The sequence below is a fragment of the Lepisosteus oculatus genome, chromosome 6, assembly GCF_040954835.1.
Source record: "Lepisosteus oculatus isolate fLepOcu1 chromosome 6, fLepOcu1.hap2, whole genome shotgun sequence".
Lineage (NCBI taxonomy): Eukaryota > Metazoa > Chordata > Actinopteri > Semionotiformes > Lepisosteidae > Lepisosteus > Lepisosteus oculatus.
Genome location: NC_090701.1, coordinates 41,869,813 through 41,881,777, shown reverse-complemented (window position 1 = coordinate 41,881,777; position 11,965 = coordinate 41,869,813). Strand labels below are relative to the sequence as shown.

Here is an 11,965-nt window from a genome sequence, read left to right as displayed (position 1 = left end):
TTTGCTTCCTGTAGTCGGGCTCGTCTCATCTCAGTATTGCAGAGCAACACATTTATGATGTGTGATACCACTGCCCACAGCCAAATCGCAGAGGCACCAGATATGTGCTCACAAACAAGCAGACATGTATGCAAACTCAAACACTCACACACAACATGCAACAAGTGAACCTGCAGCCACACCGACCCATACACGCATACACAAGCACGCACACAGATTCCCAGACACACATGCACAAACTCACACATGCGTGAACATGCACACATAAAGACGCACATGGCAACATACAGATCAGTCCAGATCATCTACTTTCAAGCTTTGTCTCTTAAGGAACTTTCCTGGAGGTTTCCACTAAGCAGATAGGAGACCTTCCTTCTTCTATCGGTCTCTTTTTCCTCAGGGTCCCCATGTGAGCACAGTGCTGGAATCGGCTTATTGCACCAAAGATAGGGCATCCCCTTCAACAACAAGGCAGGGCAGCTTGTTCCACTCTCCCCCCACCCTTTGAATAAGGACGTGTCACTTGTTTTTAGTCTTAAAGTAATCGCAACAGCTGTTTCAAGTTAGTGCAAAATATATTTGTGTTCTTGTTTGAATCTGACACCAGTATCTTACAGGAGTGGCAGACAGCTGTGATCTGTGCAATGTGTGCTACACATCACTCTGCCCGACAGTGCCCTTTCACTACTGTCGACACTAAGCCCCAGTCATAATGAACTTAATATTGCCTCAGAAATATTTATCTCAAAATGCTTTTTACAGAACACATAAAGGCATATAATATAATAAGCACATTACAGAAACTTTCCAGTGCAGGATCAGAGAGATGCTTACATTCTTAAAGTATTTAGCACATAAAATAGTATCAGCGGTGGATGCGACCCATTTAGAAGTCTCACTGGTGGACTTGATGTTGCACTTTGCACTTGTCTTTGAGCCCTTGGTGTGGGTGTCAGAAGATCAAGCACATCGCTGTCTAGGTCTCCCCTCCCCAGGGGGTCTCAGTGTGGTTAGCTAGAGCTGTGATCAGATAACACAGGGGACCAGAGGGAGGGGTTGGGGCTGTGGAGACGCCTCTTAAACAAGAGAGGATCAGCGTCCAGGCTGCACTCCATCGCTCACTGGAGATAGACCACGCGCTGTCTCTCACTGTCCTGATACTTCATCGTCCACTGACAGACCACATTCTCCCTTCACACAGGTGAGTGTCTGTACTATACTCTGGACTGCCTGTCTGTCTCCCACTGTCCTCACTCACTGAGGACAGACCACACTCTCCCATCACACAGGTGAGTGTCTGTACTATACTCTGGACTGCCTGTCTGTCTCCCACTGTCCTCACTCACTGAGGACAGACCACACTCTCCCATCACACAGGTGAGTGATGTATGATACTCTGGACTGACTGGACCTACAACTGTTAGGCCACAGACCAGAACGAGAGTGAGGCTACACTTAAAATTAAGGTGGGTCAACTCTGGGACATTGTGTCAATTGCAAGTCTTCAGCTGATGCTACTACTAAAGTGGTCAGCAGCATCTGGGCTAATTAACCAATTAACGAATATTTAATTAACTTTATCCTGTAATGCCATTAAATAATTGGTCAAGGTCATTTGCTATATATATTCATTTCTTTGTGTGTAAAACATCATGAACAGCAAAGCTCGAGGGTCACTCTGAGTACGGGTTGTATATATATTGTGCATACCGTATAAGAATTTGTTCCTGATCGCGATGCAAGTTCATCTTGAGGTTGTTGTACGCATCCTGAAACCCCAAACAGACGGGGGCATCTGGGAATTCCTCTAAGTCATTAAGAAACAGTTTTTCAGTCCATTTCCTCCTGTAGTACAAAGACATGCTGGTGGGTTAATTGGCTTCTGGTTAATTTTGCACTAGTGTGAGAGTCAGTGTGGGTATGTGATGGACTGGTGTACTGGTGTACCCTGCCCTGCACCTTTCACTGACCCTGGTGGGCTCCAGCTCCCCTGTGACCCTGAACTGGAAGAAAATGGATGGATGACCAGTCCATCAGACAACCTGGAGGGCTGAGGTTGAGAGCTGCATGTACAGTATATAAATATAAAATCACATTTCTCAGTGAGAAAGAACTGAGGGATGAGGCTGCCTGTACTCTGCACACAGCACATCTCCTTGAACACAGTGCTGCAGGTTTGTGTTCGCAGAGGAGTGTCTGTGAGTGTGCTGGGCTCAGTGTCGCTGAGAGAGAAAGAGAAAGGAAGCTCGGCTCTTTGGCCCAGACAGAGATAACTAATGGTAAGAGTGCCACACTCACGAGACACTGCCCTCGACACCGCACATGGACCCTCAGCTTGAGTACAACACTTTGTAGCTACCGTACAACTGCGGCAAAACCTGGCAACTGTCCAACCCTCCTGACGTGGTTGAGCAGGGTTATTATACTGTAATAAAGCCCAGACTGTGTGGATCCTGTCTCTGGTGCTAATACACAGTGATGTCTACTCTGAATGCTGTTCTATCTCGGAGCAATGTTGTTACACTGTATTAACACTAAAACTGTGTGGATCCTGTTTCTAGTGCTAATGCATGGTGATGTCCACTCTGCACACTGCTATTACACTGCAATATAGACCATACTGTATGGATCCTGTCTCTAGTGCTAATACACAGTGATGTCCACTCTGCATGCTGTTCTATCTCAGAGAAGTGTTATTACACTGTAAGACAGTCCTGACTGTATGGATCCTGTCTCTAGTGCTAATACACAGTGATGTCCACTCTGCATGCTGTTCTATCTCAGAGAAGTGTTATTACACTGTAATACAGTCCTGACTGTATGGATCCTGTCTCTGGTGCTAATACACAGTGATGTCCACTCTGCATGCTGTTCTATCTCAGAGAAGTGTTATTACACTGTAATACAGTCCTGACTGTATGGATCCTGTCTCTGGTGCTAATACACAGTGATGTCCACTCTGCATGCTGTTCTATCTCAGAGAAGTGTTATTACACTGTAATAAAACTGTAATAAAACTTGTCCAGTCAAATACTGACACTTCACGCCACTCAGGGAAACCATTCACTTTAAAAACGTTATGAGGAATTCTCAGCCAGAGAGTGGCATCATACTGACAGGCTGTTTTGTCTCCAGGATCACAAGCCCTTCGGACAGCATGGAGAAGTTCCTGCTGACAGTGATCGCTATGGTCTCCGCGGCCTTGCCAGCAGAGATGAGGAAGATCCAGGTACAGCCCATAATACTCAGTGAGCTCCACGCTGCTCAGGTTCAGCGCTTTCTAGTTCAGTATGTTGTTGCCGTAACAATTTGTGAATTTGGTTTGGTGAGCCCATGCGATGGAAAGACTTACAATAGGAATATACAATATAAAGCCAATAACCAACACATGATCACATAACATCCTATAGACAGACCAGTAATAAAATAAATAGCAGTGACAGGTAGTATAACAATGAGACACAAAAAAATCAAAGTTAAAGTGCAGAGTGTGTACAGCTCTCAGCCTCTGGGCGGCGCTGTTAGAGAACCCAGACAGACCTGAGCCGAGTACCAGAGGGGAGAGCAGCGAACAGAGGCTGGGCAGCTGGGAAGGGTCAGGGAGGATCTTTAGAGCTTTGTTCTATAGTCTAGAGAGACAGACTGAGTCCACAGGGGGAGGAGGCATCCTACAATACCATAGGAGATATACACTGTTCTGTCACACTGCGTCTTGTCTGTCTATCTCAGAGCAGTGTTATTACACTATAATACAGCCCAGACTGTTAGAATCTTCTCTCTGTGCAGTGCTAATACATAGTGATGTCCATTCTGTACACTGTTATTACAAGGTGATAAGACATGGACTGTGTGGATCCTGTCTCTGGTTCTAATACACAATGATACAGTGATGTCCACTCTGCACACTGCTATTAGGCTGTAAAACAGCCCAGACTGTGTTGGTCCTGTCTCTGGTGCTAATACACAGTGATGTCCACTCTGCACACTGTTCTGTCTCAGAGCAGTGTTATTACACTGTAATAAAACCCAGACTGTGTGAACATCTCTCTCTCCGTTTCCAGTTTAACAGTTCAGATGAGATCGTGCTGGACATGGCTCCTAATTCTGTGGACGACTCCTATGCCGACTGCACCCCCCAAATGCTCAAGAACGTCCTGAACAACTACCTCCTCAAGGAGCAAAACTCCAACAGCGTCTTCAAGAATGCATGGAATTCTGCGGAGAAGCACTGGCAGAAGCATCCCACCAAACTCCCGAGCGGAATGAGGAAGGAGCACGCCCTGGCCATGCTCACCTACACCAAGGGTGGGAAAAACCCCATTTACGAGAAGTTCAACGCCGCCGTGCGGCGAGGGGCGAAGTCCTACAAGACGGACTTCAGCTACAAGTCCCTGCACTTCCTGCTGGTGAACGGGCTGCACCTGCTCAAGCAGCAGGAGGGCCAGCCGTGCCGGGTCACCTACCGCGGGACGTCCAAGCTCTTCCGGGTCCAGAAGGGCAGCCAGGTGCGTTTCGGCTCCTTCGCTTCCAGCTCCCCGGACCAGAACGTCGCCAACAATTTCGCCAAGAAGTCGCTGTTCAAGATCAAGACCTGCCTGGGGGCGGACGTGATGGCCTTCTCTTCCTGCCCCAAGGAGAAGGAGGTGCTGATCCCCCCTCATGAGAAGTTTGAGGTGACCAGGGTGACCAAGGGCCGGCTGCAGGAAATTGAGCTAATTAGCAAGGGCTCGCAGAGCAACCTGATGTGTGCCCTGTTCCGAAAGACAGTGTGAGACCCCCCCACGCACCCACATCTGCTACAGTTGCTGAGAGTCCCCCCTCCCAGGACCCAGGAGGTCAAAGGTCAATCAGACCCTTCCATTCTCTGAGCGACTGTAAAACACACAGGAACACAGCAGACAGTCATGCCTCATGTGTTCTGTGAAATGGCTTTTGCAGCTTTTAATACCTCTATAATAAAAGCAAAGCATGCAATTTGTGTCTTCCAGTTGTTTCCGATCTCTTTTGTCATTATAACTGAAGACGTCAATGCCTACAGCTCTTAATCTAGGCTGGGGCAGCTGGCTCCAGATTCTGACCCCCGCGAGGAGAGACTCTCGAGGAGCAGAACAGAGCTGTCTGTGTGTGGTTTGCAGTTCAGGGTCAGTGTAGGAATGACCCCCAGAGGACATATCAGGAACAGTTCTTTCTGGGCCCTATACAGACGACACAATCCGGGGTTGAGTGAGGAAGCACAGGGAGAAAGAGGCATGCAGGAAGCGGGAATAAAAACAGGGGGGCGTGTCCAAGGAGTGCTGGTGGTCGGGGGAGGTGTAAGCAAGGCAAACAATCCAGGGACGAGTCCAAAGAGAAATCCAAAAACAGAGCATAAGTCCAAGTCCAGGCGATCCATCCGAGACTGAAGATTAAAAACCAGAGCCGGGTCGGGACTGGCAGGGGGAACGGGAACAGAAACTTAAAACCAAAACGGAGCCAGACGCATCCAGGTCCCGGGCTCGCACGATGTGGGAACCAATGCAGAGCACCGATTAGCATCAGCGTCTGGTTTTTAAGGGGGAACTGAGAAGGGGCTGGAACAAGGAACATGTGCGGGGAATGAGGCAAACAAGGAAGGGCTGGAGCGATCGTGACAGGACAGTGAGACCCCTGTACCAACTGGACCGGGTCTCCCCAGGACCAGGGCTGGAGACCCCTGTACTAAACTAGTATTAGCCAAAGATGATCAGTGAGACATTAGTCAAGGATACCAAAGCCAAAGCTAAGACTAGACAAATTTCCCATTGGCCCTTACCAATCATGGCCTCCTAATAATCCCCATCTATGAATTGGCTTCATCACTCTGCTCTCCTCCCCACTGATACCTGATGTGTGGTGAGCGTTCTGGCGCACTATGGCTGCCGTCGCATCATCCAGGTGGATGCTGCACATTGGTGGTGGTGGAGGGGAGTCCCCATTACCTGTAAAGCGCTTTGAGTGGAGTGTCCAGAAAAGCGCTATATAAGTGTAAGCAATTATTATTATTATTATTATTATTATTATTAAGACTGCCTCACTGCACCATGAAGGCCAGTCATGACTCTCATGTAAAAACGATGAAAATCCTTGTCAGGGTAACACGACAGTGGTTTAGTAGGACCCTTCATTACACTCATCATCATCATCAGCCCAGGTCAATCCCCTGCCTGATGAAGGCTGCTTCCTCCAGAGTCCTCCATGACCTTCTGTCCTTTACAGGCTCTGACACTCCTCCCTCACCTGTGGGTGAGTTTTGTGCTTTTGGCATAATCCAAAAAAAATCTTCTCGAACCCCAGGAACTTTGCTGTGTCTCGAAGTGCGGATTTGAGCTGATCGGTTTGGAGATAAAGATGAAGGGGTCCCAGGCCTGAAGGGGGTGTGTTGGGAGGCGTCACTCAGAGCCGTTCCTCAGACTCCAGGTGCTCAGTCAGGAAGGGCGATTCTCAGACTGTGCGCAGCAGCACAGGGGCACTGAAGCAAAGGACACTCCCAGATGAAGACCCTACTGACAGGCCCAACCGGCTGGGCGTTCTGTCCTCGCTAATGCAACAGAGAAGCTCCAGTGCCTCGGTCACCTGTGATGAAACACTGCCACACTGTGGCCATTTTACCAAACTGCAGGGCTTCCTGAAATCACAACAGCTAGGGATCGCAGAGAGACACATGGTCCACTTTAAAATGCATGCTGGTCCCATCAGAGTGAAGGAAAGATTGAATTCTGACTCTTGGCACAGTACAAGAGCTGAGCGACTGGCTTTGAACACGCAGAAGTCAGTGTCAGTATCAATTGATCAGTGATTAAACAACAGCTGTGGTCTGCATCACATGATAGGATCCTGTGCCACTAAAGACTGAAGGTTTTCCCATCAGTGGGGAAACAGAGACAGAAATATTGTCAGAAATACTCTGGGCTTAGACAAACGTTCCTCCCCAAAATAACAATTCTAATCCCACGCCTGTCAGGGCAGCAGACATTAGCCTAGAGATAGGAGTGCCTGTGAATTGCATGGTGATTCATAGGACTGTTACATGATAATTACATCATTATGATAAGCATAGCAATGTACCCAACAACAGCATCAAGATATTTGCAACTGCTGACAGTTTCAAGTTCTTGCTCCTCAATCACTCACTGTTGGTGTTACGACAATGGTGTTTGCTTCCTGTAATCAACAATGATGTCCTTTGTTTTCAATACATTAAGGAATACATTGAGTTATATCACTCAACAGATTAATCCACCACAGGCCCATGGGCAGTGTCTCTGCCTTGGAGGAGACTGACAGCAACAGAGTCGTCAGCAAAGTTAATGATGAGTCTGTCCTCCATAGGGCTTCTACAGCGGTCTGTGTACAGAGTGTGCACGAGGGGGGACAGCACACAGCCCTGAAGAGACCCAGTGGAAGAACAGAGTGTTGCATGGTGATAGACGAGGGTCTAGGCAAACCGTGTGATTCCCCTCTGAAGACTGCTGCCGTTGTGTGGATTGTGTTGGGATTAGAAGGCCTTTAGCCACACAGACAGAGAGAACCACAATCAGAACAGCTTCTGATCCCACTGGATCAATAGAGCTGCAGCCCAGTATTGTCAGGGATCCCGCAGGTAGTTCTCCAGGGATCCGGTTCGTAACTATGAACTCTGCGGGATGCAGAGGCAAACAATCCAAAATCGTAATCCAGCAGCAAGGTCGAGAGGAGAAGCTGGAGATCAGTTAACCAGAAAGAGCCGGGACAAACCGAGAAGACAATCCAGAAGGCAAAATCCAAGAGACAAGATCAAGAGGGAAAAGGTAAGTCCAAAAACCAGGAAATCCAACAAGAAAATAACAGGCACTAGAAAACTCTAAATAGTGAGCAAGGTTTGGTGCATGAGGGAACTTTAAATACTGAAAGGAGAGGGGCGTGGTTGGATAATTGGTTTGGGGTGAGAATCTGTGGAATCTGGTGCCTGTGAGAATGTGGTGGGTTCAGTTAGGAATGAGATTGTGAAACAGTGGGTTTGGGAATGTAGTGGCGTGACAAGTATGTGATCTCCAGTCGCAGCCTGTCTCTCAATAATGATTTATGTGATGTATGTAAATGTCCAATAATATGTTTGTACTATAAATGTTTTTTTTTAATTGTATCTGCTTTAGCATCACGGTAACGCATTGGTCAAGCCAATAAAGATCTTTGAATTTAAATATATTTTACATCAGTAGGAGCAGTAGTAGTGATAGCAATGCTAGCAGGTTTTTCAGCATTTACTCAGTAACCTGACTGTAGAGTACAGGCGTCACTGGTGCTGCCCTGCTTTCGGAGAGGGTGACATCACCACTGTAACCCGATCAGGGACATCGGGTTGATGGTAAATAAAAATCTGTGATCCGCGTGCTGGGGTTCAGGCTCGGCGGTGCTGTGCACGAGACGATCACTGAGGTACGGTTCACATCCGCATTGCAGGGGTGCGAATGGGGATCTGTGCCAGTCAGCTGCACAGGAACGAGCAAAGGTTGGTCCCACTTTGATCAACTCTTTTCTAAGGATAGCTTACACTTTAGCCGTGTAGCGGGGAAATATTTCACAGGAGTCTAATCACTAACAGAAAAGGATTTTACACACCGACGACTGGCAAACAGCACACAAACAACGCCCTCCTCTTTATTTTAACTGTACGTGAGCTGATGAGTATCCCATGAGCACCTGGGGAAAAACAAGCCCCAGGCAGGAGGACACCCTGAGACCCAGGAGCCTCGAGGCCGCAGTGCTGAGGGCCTGCCTGCAGGAATGCTTCCTCTTCCTGCGAAAACTCATCAGTTCAGCTCGTCTACTCTAATCTGCACACGGCACAAAGGCACTCAGGGTGCAGCCAGTACCTACCTGTGTCTGGGAGTGTCCTGTGCTAGAGGGTATAGGGGTATACATGAGGAACGTGGACATCCCGCGAAGCTCCGCTCATCGCCAATCTCGGGTTCGAGCTCGGATCGTGTCACTAGCCAGCTGTGACCAGGATTCCCCCAGCAGCTGAGCACATCTGAGGGCTTGGGGGGCATCAGTTAAACCTGCCTGTGGCTGTGGCAGAAAATAAAATAGAAACGGAAATAAACAATCCTTTGAATGAGAACTTTGTTTGAACAGTAACACAGAGGACATAAGGGTCTACTGACCCAGGGCTGGAAAGCAAGATGGAGGGTTGAAAGGCAATGAACCAATGAGATTGTGAGACAACGAGCCAATGAGATTGTGAGACAATGAGCCAATGACATTGTGAGACGATGAGCGAATTAGGCTGAAAAAAATTGAGCCAATGAGGTTTCAAGTGATGGAAGGGTGACCTCAGTGCTGTGAAGTAGCAGGTGTCTGTCCCTAAATCGAGAGGCAGTATCACACCCCTCTCCCTGGAGCACTCTGGAGCTCGACAGGCTGTGTCCCGCCCGGCTGCAGATTGCCGTGGGCGCCAGTGATTGTGTAAGAGTGTCAGTGTGTCAGCCTCTCAGTGTGTTACAGTGTCAGTTTGTCAGTCTGTAAGTGTGGCAGACTGTCAGTGTGTTCCTCAGTGTGTCAGAGTGTCAGTGTGTCAGAGTGTCAATCTGTCAGAGTGTCAGTATGTCATTCAGTGTGTCACACAGATCACCAGAGCGCCATTAAACTGAGCGCAGTCCTATTGTTGACTTGTTCACTTTATAAAATAAAGCTGATATTTTGGGAAATTTGCTGCAAACCAATTTATTTTAAATTTCCATGCAGCTGTTCTTTATGAAACCATGTTTGGGAGGTTTTTGATCAAGAAACCCTTGTGATCTACCTGGTCTTCCTCCACGACATCCTGAGAATCAGTTTCTCCCTCTGTAGACCGTCTCACCTGTGAGTGTAACCTCACATAGGAGCAACTCCACCAATCACAGCCCCTGGCTTCTGTTTGTTTTTGTTGGAAACATCCTTGAAAAGCTTTTCCAGCTCCCAGGTTCTCACCTCCTGCTCCGGGGACACAACAGTGAAGTCAAGCTGAGGTCAGCTGATCCCTGTGCTTCTGCTAGACCAGGCTGGAGCTGAGAGCTCGGTGGGGAGCTGAACACTGGAGACTGGAGCCCGGGAAGGGAGTCAACAGGACCGGAGCAGAGTCTGGAGGGAGGCAGCCAGCCGTCCCCGATCCCGTCACATGCGCGATCCCCCCTCTCTTCCCACGTTTCGCTCCCCTCCACCTGCGGCGGCCTGTGAGCGGGGCCGAGCTCTGTCTGATGTCACCGGTCTGGAATGAGAGACAGGAGGGGTGGGTGTGGGTGTGTGTGTGTGTGTGTGTGGGTGTGTGTGTGTGGGTGTGGGTGGGTGTGTGTGTGTCCCAGCCCCGTCCCGCCTCCTTCCCTTTATAGACTCACTATAAAGCCCCGAGCTTCCTGGAGCAGCAGACTGAGCCAAACAGCCCTGCTGCTCGAACGCCTGACTGAGCACAGAGCCTGCTGATTTCAGGACGCGGGAGCCAGGGGTGAAGACAGGGGGGGGGGTGGGTCCTGAGTCCACCTGCCCACCCTCCAGCATGCCTCTGCATCAAGACCCCCTCCCAGGGTCTGCGCAGCACACAGCACACAGCACACAGCACACAGCGGCTTTTCCTTCTGCGGCGCGGTAAGCTGGGAGCTCAGGCACGGCAGTCTGACCCACAGCCACTGTGAAGGTAAGCCAGCGGTCTGTACACCCAGACCCTTTTCGCGCCCGGGTTCGCCACGCCCAGGCAGAGGGGACAGGAGAGCCATCTCTGTGTCGAGCAGGAAGGCAAGAATTCAGCTTTAGCTGGAGGGCCGAGCAGCTCCTTGCACAGTGCCACCACCCTTGGAGTCAATTCGTGCCGCATGTTTTTAGTGCAAAAAAATGCTTGTGGCTCACAAGCAGCGTTAGGAAGCTGGAGATCAGCTCTCAGGTTGTCTAACCCCTAAAGCTCGGAGGCTGGGGCAGCACTCGCTGCAGCTCTGCGATGAGTGAGCTCTTTGCTTCCGTGTGCGGCGAGTAGCTGTCTGCAGGGCGTAAGACTGACTGCAGCAGACACTGTCTCAGCCGCTGCTGGTGCTCCTCAGCGGTTGTGCTTTCTGAGTGAGGACATCATTATAGAAAATCAGGGTGATCCTTCTTCGTCATGTTGTATAGTTACAGTACTCCAGCTTGGACAAAAAAGGCCTCTCAGGAGGCTGTTGAAAGCCTCTTGCTGGATACAGTGCCCAGTTAGTGGCTCTGTGCCTTTTCAGCAGGGGGCCACAGAGGCCCCTGGTCTTCCCCTGACTGTGGCCCCCTCCACTACAGACACAGCCTGGAACACAGGAATGGCACAGAGTTGACAGCAATAACAGTGAGCTGAAAAAAACATTGAAATGCACACCTAGAATAGAGAATTGCCATTCATTTACCAATTACTAAGAACTTGTTTTGATAAGGACAACAGAAGACCTGGGAGTCTTCCAGCCTCATGGCTGGGAAGCATGATGAGGCAATGCGATTGCGAGACACCGAGCCAATGAGATCGCGAGATATTGAGCAAATGAAGTTGTGAGCCAATGGGGCTGAAAGACAATCAGCCAATGAGGTTTCAAGTGATGGAAGGGTGACCTCAGTGCTGTGAAGTAGCAGGTGTCTGTCCCTAAATCGAGAGGCAGTATCACACCGCTCCTCCCTGCAGCACTCTGGAGCTCGGCAGGCTGTGTCCCGCCCGGCTGCAGATTTCCGTGGGCGCCAGTGCTCTCCTGCTGAGCTGGAATGTGTCGGGAAGGTGTGCGTGTCTCACATGAGTGACCACACTTCCCCTGCAGACAGATTCAGGACGGGGGAGCTGAGCTTTTCCACTCGCGCTGCTCTGAGCTCGGCGCTCACGGTGGCGTTCCTCAGTGTGAAAGAGTGGGGCAACAGTGGGGACTGTTTTCCCATCTTGGACATTTCCATGTGTTTGTCCTCACTCCAGAGACATAGTGGTGTTTTTTTCCAGGTA

The 11,965-nt window shown here is 49.5% G+C and overlaps 1 protein-coding gene across 1 annotated transcript; it reads left to right on the top strand.

Annotated features, from left to right (window-relative positions):
* The first annotated feature begins 1,043 nt into the window (after positions 1–1,043).
* On the top strand, positions 1,044–4,974 carry LOC102689809 (erythroblast NAD(P)(+)--arginine ADP-ribosyltransferase-like). Its single transcript, XM_006634150.3, has 3 exons — positions 1,044–1,201; positions 3,136–3,229; positions 4,062–4,974. The coding sequence occupies exons 2-3, from the start codon at positions 3,158–3,160 to the stop codon at positions 4,770–4,772; spliced, it is 783 nt and encodes a 260-aa protein (XP_006634213.1). The 5' UTR covers positions 1,044–1,201; positions 3,136–3,157; the 3' UTR covers positions 4,773–4,974.
* The last annotated feature ends 6,991 nt before the right edge of the window (positions 4,975–11,965 follow it).